This window comes from Sphaerodactylus townsendi, linkage group LG06 (genome assembly GCF_021028975.2).
Source record: "Sphaerodactylus townsendi isolate TG3544 linkage group LG06, MPM_Stown_v2.3, whole genome shotgun sequence".
Classification (NCBI taxonomy): Eukaryota; Metazoa; Chordata; class Lepidosauria; order Squamata; family Sphaerodactylidae; genus Sphaerodactylus; species Sphaerodactylus townsendi.
Genome location: NC_059430.1, coordinates 40,760,893 through 40,775,518, shown reverse-complemented (window position 1 = coordinate 40,775,518; position 14,626 = coordinate 40,760,893). Strand labels below are relative to the sequence as shown.

General features: G+C 40.6%; 1 protein-coding gene across 3 annotated transcripts in view; it reads left to right on the top strand.

The window, feature by feature from the left end:
- Positions 1–330: 330 nt before the first annotated feature.
- Positions 331–14,626, top strand: part of MRTFA (myocardin related transcription factor A) — a 76,520-nt gene continuing 62,224 nt past the window's right edge. For 2 of the 3 annotated variants that reach the window (XM_048502489.1, XM_048502487.1), the window contains exon 1: positions 333–638. In XM_048502489.1, the coding sequence (XP_048358446.1) occupies positions 593–638 (46 nt within the window). In that variant the 5' untranslated portion in view covers positions 333–592. Of the gene's footprint in view, positions 639–14,626 lie in introns of all 3 variants that reach the window. The other variant, XM_048502488.1, reaches the window with a different exon arrangement.

Genomic DNA, 14,626 nt, shown 5'->3' with positions numbered 1-14,626 from the left:
ACATTTGTTAGACTTGGTTGTTACATATTAGCATGTCTACCCCTTTGGAATTTAGCCTAGAGACAGTAACTTACCCCTAATACTGATATATTACGTTAGTAAATTTCAGACCCAACATTTCTGCATCTGTAAATATGTAGCCTGGGTCACAACTAGTGCACTCTTTGTGGGAGGGATGCTGCAGTTTTCAGGTTATGTGAAAGTCTGTGTGCAGTCTCACTGGCTTTTGCATTCCTGAAAGAGAACTGCCTCATCAGTACAGCCCTCTGGGGAATTCAAGAGTTCACATATAGCCTCTTCTTTATAAAACAGGAGTTACTGCAGGAAGAATGACACTCTCCAGGAAATAAAGATCAGAAGAGATCCTTGCTTATTGCAATCTAACTGAAAGCTGTTAAAATTTTTGTTCTTCTTAGCAGTAATTTTTATTCTGATTATACCTGTCGAGTGGATAGTTCTCAGTGATAACATCACATAATATGTAAGGGTTAACCTTAAAAAGAAGATCAGTCTTCATATCATTCTGAAGCCATCGTCTTTCCTGAATTTATTTTTGTTTTCTGGATAGTTGCTATTGTGAGAATAAATCCACATGATTCTACTGGAACCAGAAACTTTGATGATGGCAGTCCATTCAGGTAATTTTTCATAAGTTTAACATTAATGGTATACATACCTGTGTAATGTAGGTGTAGCAGAATATCTAGTGTTCTACAGAAACAGTTGGTGGCTAGAGTATGCTTAAATACTGAAATATTTAAACTATGTCAGCTTTGGGATTTTTCGTGAAAAAATGTTCTGTCCTTTGAGTAAAGAATTAAAATAATATGGTTACTTCTCTGAAATTCAAACCAAATGGTTACCAAAGTTTGAATGTAAATTCAGTGGGGAAGTCCCATTCTAATCACTAGATATAAATTTGATCACCGCAGAGTTTTTGTTTTGAGTATTTTCGTAGGCAATAATTAAAGATGCATTCTTGTGAAAATTGCTTTTTCTTATTAATAATTCTGCAGGTTTTCTCCCTTGTGCCCATCTTTATTGTATTCTATATATAACAATATGCTTAATTAGACATGCTTATTTATTAGAGATAGGTGTTTTTCTTGATACAATTAAACATCATGATACACTTGTACAGTGTTGTATTGTTTGCTAGCTTCTGGTGTTTAAATAGAGATAATTTATAAGCCCTGACCTTGGAGAATCTATACCAGTTGAGAAAGTGTTCATGAAAGAAACCATAATTATTAACCGTTTCCCTGGTGGTATGATACTGTCGTGGGTGTTTGATTTTTGTGCAATACATTTTAAGACAAATGTTGAAAAGTTAATCACTCTTCAAAAATAAAATACCAACTTGATAGAGCTTCTTACAGGCAATGCAAGATGTTCACTTCACTGATAACAGAAATAGATGCTGTTAGTACATAGAGTGCCAACTACCTGGAGAGAGAAATCCTCTCCTTTTGTGTTTCTGTGTGTAAAGTGACGTAGAGTCACTTTATGGTAACCCCGTAGGGTAGTCAAGGCAAAAGACTAACCAAAGTGGTTTGCCATTGCCTTCCCCTGCATAGTCACCCTGGTATTCCTTGGAGATCTCCTATGCAAGTACTAGCCAGTACTGACTCTGCTTAGTTTCTGAGATCTGATGAGAGCTGGCTGGCTTGGGCCACCTGGGTTGGGCCTCTCCCCCTTTAATAAAATCTTAATGGGTGCTGTTTATTTTTCCCCAGGCCTGTTGTCAACCTTGTTCATACCTCTCGTGTGCTGATGGAATCTTTTAATTACATAATTATTTGAAAAACTGAATTTGTTATACCTTGAATATTGGCTAATGGCTGTTTAATTCTTGTTTTTAAAGCAAGGAGGAAGAAAACTTTTACTGTTCATTTTTTAAAAATGCTCTGGAAATGACAGACTGGTGCTGGTTCTCTTATGGATGGTTAAAAAAAAAAAAACAGGAATCAGAAAGAAGAAATAAATGTCTGTTCCAAAATGGAAGGAAAGAAACCATGGCAATTACAAGGATTTGTATTTGGAGTCTGGAGTTCCATAGCAAAAAAGCCATGTTTTCATATAACACAAAAATATTTTGGATGGGAACAATGTGGAGTCTTTAATATGAAGGACTCTGTTGGCAGCCCCTTCCATTTTTTTTAAACTCCTGCTCTAATTGCCCAAGATGTGGGGACAGTTTCTGCTGATTTGGTCTTCCCACTGCTGCCCCCTTCCAGGTCTTACTCTGTTAAGTGGAAATTTCTGCAGGAATGGAAGTACTTGTGGTCAGCCGGAATGGTGGTATACATTTCGTATTGCCAATTAAGGGTTAGTGTAAAACTCTGAGGCCCAACTGGAGTAGGGAGGGCTGAGGGCACAACTGATAGCTGCTGATAGCCCAGGCACACCCCTACTCACACACAAGCTCTTCAGGCAAATCCTGTTAGGAAAATGTATGCTGACACCTTTTTGAGGGAAAATAGAACTCTGAGAGGCTTCTTAACAATAAAACAAACAAAAATATATTTACAGATTTTCTTAATTTGATGGTACAGAGAGTTTTTACACTTTCTTTTCTTAGGCAGAGAATACTTCGATTTTACATTCAGTTCAGAATACTTTTACCTTAGCTGTTTCAGTTTAAAATATTGCTTCACATACACAGTTATCTCCTTCAGGGAAAACCTTCTTACATGGTCCTGAACAAGATCCTAAATCACCCACCTTTACTCCTCAGGGTTTCACTCTGGGCTGGGACAGAGCAAGCCCTGGGGTTTCTCTAAACCAGGAATCTGCGACCTACGGCTCTCCAGATGTTCATGGACTACAGATCCCATCAGCCCCTGCCAGCATGGCCAACTGATCTTTTTCTGTCAGCTTCTGAGAGATTTCTTTGAGAACTCTGGCACACTGCCATTCCCACTTTGTCTCTGGCTCTCATGGCCTCTAGACACGATCTCTGACTGACTTGGTCTGTGTCTGACTCTTGACGAACTCAGTCTGACTCTCATAGGTGAGCACACACCCACTCTGTGACTCTGGCTAACTACAGCTCAGCCGGCCTATCAGGTGGAGCTCTGGTAAACTCATTGTGCTCCTGTTCTGTCTGAACTGCACCTTTTAAATTAACCATTTACACTGTATTCCATCACAGTTAGCCATGGTAGTATTTAAAGATGTTCATACATCCGTTTCTCATATTAACATGCTGTTTGTCTTCCAAGGAGCTCAGATTAATATGCATGGATTTAAGAACCTGTCCATTCTTTACTTATAGTTAATATTTTGGAGATGTATTTAGTTGTAAGACATTATGTAAAGGTGAACTTCTAGACCCTAGATGTGGAATAGCTGAAGAACAGAGGCAAGGCATTAAATATTTGCTGGTTGTTATTTAAAACTACTTCAGTGGTGCATTTCTGTTTCTGTTAACTGTTAGTGTGTCAGCTTCCCATTTTTTAAAAAAATACTTCCAGTTATTTAAGTGTAATCCTCTTTGCATATGCAAGAGGATTTTTTTAAGAACAAAAAGTTCACTTCTGTTTTATGTTGCGGCTGTCCCAGCTTATCTATCATTAAGATGCAATGAAGAAGAGGGGTATTAACTCCAGTTGTTCTTCAGATACCAACACTAGCTGTCAAGATAAATTCCACTTAAATAAGTTAACATTATAATAAATTAAAAACTGAACTATCTGTAGAACTACTATCATTCCATTTTCATCATTTATTTTGCCATATTAATTTTTAGTGCAGTTTTGACACTGTACTTTCACATTTTGTGAGGTATATTGTTGTTCCAGTTTTAGAGGTGGGCACATTATGGTATAAGACCTAAAGAAACCAATCCAGAGGGACAGAGAACCAGAGGAAAATTTCCTAATCCACGTTGGAATCTTCTGTTCTTAACCAGTTTGAATATGGCAAAGTTGTCTGTTTCCTTTGTGGAGACTCTGACTCAAATAATGACTTGCCTTTATCCCAAGAAGAACTGACCTTTCCGTCTGTGGCAGAGTGGATAGCTTCTAGTTATATATTTGTTGGATAACATTGTCAGAGGTCTTTTCCCACAAGTGTATATTAGAAAAAGGTAATTTTTGCCGCCATGTTTTGAAGGATTGCTCCTAACCATTCAGGGATTCACTTCTAAGTAGCAAACAGTGGTATGTAATGAAATGGGAGGATTTGTTCTTTTCTAAAATTTGTTCTGTCAGTACATACAACACAAGCCTTTATTGGCATATACTGTTCTGTCAGTACCATTGTTGGCTAATGATGGATGTGAAGAGGTTCCCAGAAATACCACATGTCTAAATTCTGCTTCTTGCTAAAATGATTTTTCATACGCAGCATACTTATACCTGTCGCTATTCTGGAGCAACCTTACTCAGTTTCTCTTGGTGTTCAGGGCCTTGTAGTCTAACTTACTTTTTTGTTTTAAAGGAAAAACATTGAAAATTTCCCAAAAATTCTGCTGGCTGTGATTCTGGTGTTATTTTTATGCATTGCTGATGAGATGGGGAAACAAAGATATGAGTTAGGATTCTTTATGTGGGGGTTGTTCCCTCTGCTGTTTAATTTGAATTGTTCTTGCTTCCTCAGAAGGTTCCCAGCATATCCAGTGTATTGAGTGTGTGGGATTTTTGCACATGGTTGGTTCCCAGGCCACTTCTTTTTCAAGTCTTGTCCTTCAACCTCTGTTTGCCTAATTCTGAAAATCAGTGTTGCTATCTTGGATTAACCAACAAGAGTTGCACTATTATGAGGCACTTCCTTGGCATTTTAAAAACAGGATTATTAGTTGTAATCATAGAAACATAAGAGCTGGAAGGGACCTTAAGGATCACCAAGTCCAACCCCCTGCATTGCTACCTTCGCCCCAGTCCCCCATTGACCCCTGTTCTATGCCCAGAGGAAGGGGAAAATCTCCAGAATCCCTGAGCAGTCTGGTCCAGAGACACATTCCTTCCTGATCCCAGTGATGATCGACATTACCCTGGGTATGTAAGAAAGAGCCACAAGAGTCCAGCATTGACTCAGCCCTTCCTGCTCTCCCTCTTATGGTCCACCTAAGTTCACAGAATCAACATTGCTATCTAGTCTCTGCTTCGAAATTTCTGAGAGAGTCTACCACCTCCTGCTGAAGCCTGTTTCACTGAGGAACTACTGTGCCAGGAAGTTCTTCCTAATGTTAAGCCAAACGTGTATTTGATTTTATTTCGATCTATTGGTTCTGGTCTGATGTTCTGGGGCACCAGAAAACAACTCTTCTCTGTCCTCTATATGGAACCCCCTCAGATACTTCAAGACTTCTATCATATCACCTCTCAGTTGTCTCCTCTCCAGGCTAAACATATCCCACTCTCACCCTTTACTTTTCCATGGAAGGCTTTCTCCAAGCAGCAGATTGTAAAGGCTTGTGTTGCTTAAGAACAAAAGTGAGCATCTTCAGACCCACCAGAAAAATACAACAAATGCTATGTATGGTCAGCAAAGGACAGGAGAAATCCTCTTACCTCCACAGGAGTCTATTACATACCATGCAGCTGTTGACAAGTATACACAGGGACTACAAAATGCAGCATTCTGACAGAAATTAAAGAACATGAATGGCACTGCTGGCTAATCCAACCTGAGAAATCAGCAGTAGCCGAACATGCTGAAAACCAAGCCGGACATAGGATCTTATTTGAAGACACAGAAATTTTTGACAAATCCAACATCTATGTCAGACTATACAGGGAAGCCATTGAAATGCACAAACACTGGAACAGTTTCAACCAAAAGGAAGAAAGTCTAAAAATCAACGGAACTTGGCTTCCAGTATTAAAAAAAATCAAAACTAAAGGTCAGACATTCAAATGTAACTGCAAATGAACTCCACCTAGACACATGCAAATGTACTTCACCCTCCTGTGAGGTGGACAAAATATATGTCCTACTGCACAGTCACTCCACACTGTGTCACAGAGAGAAACAAATCTTATTGTGAAATGCCTCTGAAGATGCTAGCCATAGATGCGGGCAAAATGTCAGGAGCAAAAATTACCAGATCATGGCTACCCATGCCAACAAACTGACCGTGAAAGTCTTTTGACAGTACAAAAAGTTTGAATCCTACTTAATCAATAATAATGAAGAATTAATCTTTCTATGTAATTGAGCAGCATGTTCCTGATGATGAACCAGACAAAGTAAAGGACGTTGGGAGATGTAGTCCAGAGGATGCCATTCTCATATACAGGGGTGTCCTATTCCTTGCCTGAGCCAACTCTCAAGTAAGTCAGCAGCAAGCCCAGCACCAGCAACCAGGACTGAACAGGCTACCCCACCCCAGGCTATTTGTGGTGAGGGGAAGGCCTTATTGCACCTGGAACAGCTCTGGCTCAGGTGGTGAGAACATGACTGTCAGGGGAGAGACATCACCATGGCCACCCAGAGTGCTCCAGACAAGTTGCCAAAAATTGGGCTGGAGGGACAAGAGAAAGAGAGAGGGATTAGGGGCAGAAAGAGAGTGCGTGTTGGGGAGAGGCAGAAAGAGTTGGTGGCCCAGAAAGAGAGAATGAAAACTGGGATAGGTGGCAGAAACAGAGATAATAGTCGAGGTAGGAAGAAAGAGAGAGCTGGAATAAGTGGGCAGACAGAGCTGGTGTAGGGGGCAGAAAGAGAATTGGGTTAGCAGGGCAGAAAGACAGAAAGCTGGGACAGCAGGGCAGAAAGTTAAAAACAACTGATGTAGTGGGCAGAAAGAGAGAGCTGTAGTAGAGAACAGAAAGAAAGTTGGGCTAGCAGGGCAAAAATAGAGATGACTAAGAGAAGGGGTGGCAGGATGGAGAGTGAGGCAGAGAAGGAGGCAACAGAAAAGAAGGGAGAACTCTCCCCATCTTCACAGACACCCTGCTGTTTCTCCTTGGCAAAGCTGGGATATTTGGGGGGCACAATTTCAGTTTTGGGCTGGGCACCATTTCCTGTAGATAGGTCTTGTCCACGCCTTTTGCCCTGGAAGGATGTTTTCTAGAGCCTTTTGTATTTTTTCACACAATGGGCTTTATTGCTAGTTGAATTATAATGTCATAATATTATCCTTTGGAGAGTGTGATGTCATAATTTTATCCCTTTGAAAGTGAGGTTTTTGTATGTGTTCTTGGTTCGTGCTTTTATTTATCTTATTAAAAGTTCTAACAACATTATAGACACACACATACACAAAATTAACTTCCTTTGATTCTTGCAAAAATTGTTCTTGAAATATATTTTTAGAGCACACATCTTTTATGTTTCTATCTTACCTTTTCCCTTAGGATTTCAGAATGCTGTATACGTGATTCTCTCCCCGCCCCCATCTTATCCTTAACCTTACTTGATTAGAGATTTGAAACTTTCTCTCACTTGTATTAGTCTGTCACTGAAAGCCTGCACAGGTTCTATGCCATTTCTTGCTCTTCTTCCAAGGAGCTCAAATTAGATTAGATTAGATTAGATATTTAATTTATATACCGCCCTCCCCCGGAGGGCTCAGGGTGGTTCACAACATAGTAAAAAACAGTAACATTACAATACAGTAGAGCTAAAGAAGTAACAATACCAATTTCACTAGCCCCACGATAAACCAGCAAGTCTATAATAATAATGCTATCAGGTTAACAGCTAATAACAAATTACTCAACTGATAACAACAACTGCATTAATATAGCATTTCATAGCAACAACAACATGATAATAACATAACAACAATAACATAACATTTCATAATAAGATAACAATAATACAGTAACAACGACAATATAACATAACAATATCCTAACTGCAAATACCACAGCAGCCTAAATTCACAATAAACATCACTTCATAACAAATAAATCATATGCCATCACCAACTAAATAACCTCTTATTTAACCTGATATAGCATATACATTAGAAAATAGATGGCGACTTCCTAACAATTTCATAGTCTAGAAACGACCTAAACCACAGCTTCAATCCTACCTACACTACCAATTTAGTGAATACATATTAACTCAGTCTAACCCTAATTATCATTGTCACTAACTAAACTTTTTGACATCCCCCAAATCTAAGAACCCTAATTTAACTACAGCTACCTTGAAATAATTAAGAATAATGTCCAAGGTCCACAGCATGAATTTCAGCGTTTTTACAGGGCCGCTGCCATGTTCTTAATGGGTGTGCCTCGCTCCTCAATAGGGGACTCTCTGATGTTTTTTGGACGGAAGACTCTCAAAAGTTTGTTCTGGGGGCCCTGCCACCGCCCCCCCTCACTGCAACATTCCAGGCTCTGTCAATAGGAGCTGCTACGTCTCAAGGGGGTCCCTGCCACCGACCCGCTTCTCCGTTCAGATGTCCTCTGGGATAAGTGGGCATTGCAGTCTCCACGGTCTACACCCAATCTTGTGTAGGGGTCATGGCTGCAGTCAAATACCGTTCAGGGGTCCCTGCCACCGACCCCCCCCCTTCTCGCCAGTCCCAGAGTCTCTACCACAGGCCTCCACACCATCTCACAGCTTGCCCAGGTCGCCATCTGTCGAGGCCAGGAACGACACCACCGAAACGCAGCAACCTTCATTGCCCTCCATGGAACGCAAATAAGTTATTATATTGCTTTTCCCAGTTTACTGAGCAAGATGCCAAATGCAAATCCAAAGTAGTGGGTGTAGGAAAAGCCCCTCATTCACTTTCTAGTTCTAAAAGTCCTAAGGTAATTTCCAATCACTGGAGCTCCAGACCACTACGTCTGCTCCAGGCGCCATCTTTTAAATCCACCTACATAGGACTGCCTATGTAGGATACATCCACCTCCCTTCACCTACTCTCACAAAAATTATGTGAGGTAAGTTTAGCTAAGTGATTGGCTCAAGGTCTCTGGGTCTCCAAATACTAACTAGTTTGATGCCCTAAATGCTATTAGATTAAAAATCTAAATAATGGTTGGGAATGTTTCATGAACAGTGTCATACCGCTTTACTGAAACAATACAGCTCAGTGCTTGAGCACATGAACCATGGGTATTCCATTATATCTGACCTTCGACTTGATATTACTATCTATAGAGTGTGTTAGCCTTAGTCCTTCATCTGTAATATGGGGATAATGCCAGCGTATTTTCCAGGTTTTAACTAGACTGCTGAGAATGTGAGAGATTTTGAATTCTTGCAGAAACTGCCATGTTATTTCTAAGGATTATAATTTTTATTTCAGCTTCTCTGGACAGTGGTTCTTTCTTCGCACATTGTCTTCCTTTGTACAAAATGTACAGTTTGAGCTCAGGAAATTGCTGTTGCTGCAATTGAATACACTTCAGACATTCTCCACATTTCTTGTAAACCACAAATGCCCACACTAATTTTTTCCACTTATAGATTGACGGACTCTTTTTACATGTTTAAAACATAGGCATTAACTAGTGATAAACTGCACTTTACTCAAGACCTCTTTAGACATCCAAAATAAATGGTGAGAGAAGAGATGCTTCCTCTCCCCAGGAGTCATCTTAAAGGTGAAATATGCTAATCTCCCTTCTCCAGAGAGCCTTGTGAAGAGAGGAAATGTGAATTGCTATCTTTTATTTTCTTTTTGAATATTCTGAATAGATGTAGTTTTGCAAAGCTACATAGAGCTTCATTTTTGTAATTCAACCAGATTATGGTCATCCCTAGTGGTGGAAAATACTGTCAAGTTGCGGCTGATTTATGGGGACCCCTCATGGGGTTTTCAAGGCAAGAGATGAGTAGGGGTGATTTGCTGTTGCCTGCCTTTGTACAGCAACCCTGGGCTTCTTTGGCTTCTCCCATCCAGCTACTAACTGTGACTGACCTTGTTTAGCTTCTGAGATCTGATTATATTGGGCTAGCCTAGGCTATCCAGGGGATGGTTGTATCATCTCTACATGAACCAAATGAGCCTCTCAGTGCAACTTTGTCTGTTTTTCATTGGTGCTTGGTTGCAGTGACCAAGCAGCTGAGGCAGAACAAGGTGACGTTGATTGGTAGCCCTGCTAGCAGGGATTGCACTGCCCACTTTGAATTGAATAAATCTGACAGAGTATGTTAGAAGTTATAGGATCTTGCATCTTATTGCAAAAAGCAAGTTAGTCAACACCCCCCCCCCTTTTTAGTATTGAAATTACCCTTTATTTAATCTCGGCTTGTTTAGCTGTACTGATTCATGCTATGTGATAACCTTATAGTGGATTACAGTGACACACACTCTGGAGCTGCCTGGAAATTTCTAGCTAACCTGGCAGTCAGCCTGTAAGTTTTAGCTAGTCCAAAGTGTGGGAGGGCATATATTATCTGGAGTGAACCACCATGTCATAGTATGTCAATCTTGAGATTTTTGCACTAGTTACATGCTTGTTTTAGAGTTCCAATCCAGGAGCTTGTTATTAATTTTAACAACCTGGAGCCCACATATTTGAAAGACCATTTCTCCCAGCATAAACCTTTGTGGCAGCTCCAGTTATTCCACATGTGTACAGATGAGGCTACCCTATCTTTAGTCCTTCAAGCTCAGTATTGTCTCTCATATCTCCTGTTGCCTGATCCTTTTAACTGGAGTTACTGGGGATATATTGTCCATGTCCCAGGGTGGGGAACCAATCAGTAAGTGTTTGGGTGGAACTTGCTATGCAAGTTCCCTACCCTGGGACATGGACAATATACCCCACTAAACTTTCCCTTCTCAATAGACACAGTGTGAAACAGACTTTTCTCTGTGATACACCTCTGAAGATGCCAGCCACAGATGCAGGCAAAACGTTAGGAACAAGATCTACCAGACCACGGCCACACAGCCTGGAAAACCCACCACAACCCGTTGAATCTGGCCTTCGAAAATAGGAATAGACTTTAAAAGATGAGAGAACACTTTTATTTTGCCTGGCCATTCTTTGTTTGCTAAGTGGAAAGCAAGTTTTGCACATTTCCTGTTGATCATCATTTCGTGGGTCTGGGACTAGTGCCTAGCATTGGGGGCTAAAATGGGTCTGCATGAGTGTGGGGCTACTACAGTTCAATGTAGGAGACATCACCTAGTATCTAAGGGGAAGTGCGCATATGCAGCACACAGTTTTAAGGAGAGTTGGGGGTCTGTTGGTTTTCTGCAAGGATAGGGTTGTCTTCTTCCCCCAGTTTGCTGTTACAGATACTGCAGACTTGGAGCAGAAATTGAGATGGAAAAAAGGTTGCCTAAGGTTGTGTACAGCATTCTTGATTAAGAGAAAACACTTGGAGCATGTGGATGCACATCTGTAGAAATGCTGCTTGAATAAGATGCTAATTATGCGCTCTCAAGCCCCCCCCCCCCCCCGAGTTAAAAAAAATCATCTATGTGGAAACAGAAGATCAGGAATGGTAACTAAATACTTTCACAGAAAGATTGGGCTTCCTATGAGTGATCAAGCAACAGTTTGTTCTTTTGGGTGTTTATTTTATTTTTATTTATAGTTAGCATTACTCACCAAGACTCATTGTGAATTTCACAAAATAATTCTATACACGTTGTTCTGTTTGTATGCATAGTTTTAACAGATCTGCCTCTGGTCTTAAATATCTAAACTCAAGGCCTTCTGTTAAGACTGGAAAAAGTGGAGGACCTGAATTCTTAATGACATTTTTATTGTAAGCACTCTTTTTTGGGGTGTGGGGGTAGTGGTGTTGTTTTTTGGGGGGAACTATTGAGTTCTTATTAAAGCAACTAGATTTTGAAATGTTATAAATCAAGAATGCTGTTTTTCTTGGGGGGGAGGCGGGAGGGAAGGCCTATATTTAGATGTACATAACTTGATTTTTGTCAATACAACCCTCTAAGATTGCTAAAAATCTGGGAATTAATAGATTGTTTGGGTATTTGAATAAACTTCAAAAACAAAACTAACTACAGTTTCACTATGCTAGTATGCTATGTCAGACGGCCAACAAATTTAGGACAGTTAGTATACATTAGAATTGTTCTGAATTCTGCCAAGAACATTTAGTACCATACTAAATCATCCACACAAAAAGTATGTAAAAAGGGGATTGAAATCATCATCCTCACAAAGGAATACATGAAAGGAGATTAAAATTGAATTAGTCTGTATCCAAGAAGCTGTCCTAACATTTTCTTTGTCTGAGCATGCTTATCTGCTCCTACCTTTTCTGTAGAACTGCTGGGGAAGCCAGCTGTCACACCTTTGTTAATGGTTGTCTCAGGTAGATCTTCCAGCCAATAAAGTGAATAGAAACTTATACAACCAGAAGTGTCATACCAACACATAGACTGCAAACAGTTCTCAAGACATGACGAAAGGCCTTTTGTATAGGAACGATCAATATTTTGCATACCCAGGTGAGACTGGTTAAGTGATACCCTGTAATAATCTATTTTGCATTTTTCTGAGAGGTAAAACAGAGGACACAGTGTGAATAAATTTCCTTCAGTCGTATAAATAACTTATGTTGAGCCCTGGGTGAGAGTGAAAATGTTCACACTTTGTATTAGGCTTGAATCACACTACAACGCCTATAAAGAACTGCTAGTTAACGGATAGATTTGCATGCGAAACAACCGACTGTAGTCAGACATTCTTTGAACCCAACAACATTCCCAAGTAACAGAGACAATAGTGGTGATTTTACCAAGATTAGATTGATTGGCCAAATAACTTTTGACTGTTAAAGCCCATTAAGGCTGTTCTGGGATGCAAGACAAGGAAAAAGGATGATGTGGAAAGAAGTTCATTAACAGAGCAAGATGGTCAGTGTGGTGTAGGAATCGGTGCTGAACTAGGATGCGGGAGACACAGCTTCCAACTCTATTTTGCCACACAACTTGCTGGGTGACCTAAGGTCAGACATAATTTCTGCCTAACCAGCTTGTTGCAAAAGCAAAATAGAGGAAGGAAGAATGTTTTAAGTCACTTTGGGTCTCCCCTAGGAAGAAAAGTGAGGCATAAATATTCACATAGACTAAACCCTATTGTCTATCCTCCTTGTTCATTGAGATCATCCTAGAAGATTTCTCTATGTTTCTCTATGATGTTTCTCATGTTTCTCTATGATGAGATCTGAGCGAGGCAGAGCAGGACCTTTTGTATTCTGCAAGCTATGCAAAGCTGAATTATTCAAGAGGGCTTTTTGCACAGGAAGTAGGCCTTCACTGTATCAATATGGTTTAGAAAGAAACTCAGGGTACAACATTTGTGATTGTAGACTGTACCATTGTGCTTGTAGTATCTGCTGCTGAAAATAGGTTTCTACTGTGTAATTCTTGGTTTTGTTTAATGTGCCATATTCATACTTCTTCTGTGCTTCACTTTTGGTCTGCTGATTGTGTAGATTTATTTTATGTAATCGGCCTTGAATCCTAGTAAAAATGGCAGGCAGTGGCGTGGGGGGGAATGGTGCCTAGGGCAAAATGGCGCCCGCCCCCTTCCCCCACTTACCTTAGCTCAGTCGGCTGCTCTCAACTGGCTGAAAAAGCAGGCTGTTGGAAACTACACTTCCCAAGGAGACCTTGCAAGCCCCAACTCTTGCAGAGGTCTCCCTGGGGGGTGGGGCTCACTAGGTCTCCTGGAAAGTGTAGTTCCCAACAGGCTGCTTTTTCAGCCAGCTGCTCTTTGCATCCGGCTGAACTAAGGTAAGTGGTGTGTGTTTGTGGGATTTTCTGCCCCCCACGTGATCCCAATGGCACCCAGTTGAGGTGTGGCTCCCCCCCCCCCCGCCCCGTTGCAACTACATGACTGATGGCAGGCTCTAAATATCATAAATAAATAATTTCTGCTGCTCATGTTGTAGAAGGCTGTATCTTATGAAATCTCAATGAATTTACATTTTCTGCTGTCATCTGAAAACATTTGGTTCATAAAGGATTTGTAAGTGCTGGTTGACAATGTCTGTTTTATTAGACATGCATCTGAGAGCAGCTTCCTGGTATGTTTTTGCTTGAATGTTAGGTGTGAATTTCCAGCATGCTGTTTTACATGCTATCTGTTTGGTGTGTTGAATATGGATGTAGTTGCCACAGATGAGATTGTTGCTTGAGTCTGAAGTTGGTTCCCAGTTCCTTATTTGCATTTCCTAGTTCCTAATTCATGACTTTTATGTATTCAGCAACAAATATTGAGGATATTCCTTGAATTTAAAAACTCTGAGCCCCCAAAATAATGCTTAGTCCATCACAAATCATACACTCCCAGATCTGGGGACTCTGCCCTCCAAGAAGACATATGCTATTTCCTAATCCAAAGCTCAGTTTTTGTGGCAACTGTTCTGAAGTAGGGTGCCCCAGGACCAATAGAAATGCCAAGCTGCACCCCCCCCCCGCCCAATTCTTTTGGACCATATTGAATTACACCTTTCCATATTACAGAAATGGCCCCCTGCAAGATGGCAATGCAACAGTGCCTACTTCAAACACTGGTTCTGGCCCCATGAGCTGCTTTTTGGGTTGTAACCAAGAAACCTTTATTGCCCCAAAGATTTGAATAAGGAACTGGAACAACTAAATACACCCCGTACCACCCAAATAAGGTTTGGACCACTAAAGATCCCAACCCTTGCATTCTGGAAACTCTGCTAACCAGGGGGACATACTCTATGTTCTGGCCCAAAGCCCAGTCCTTATGCC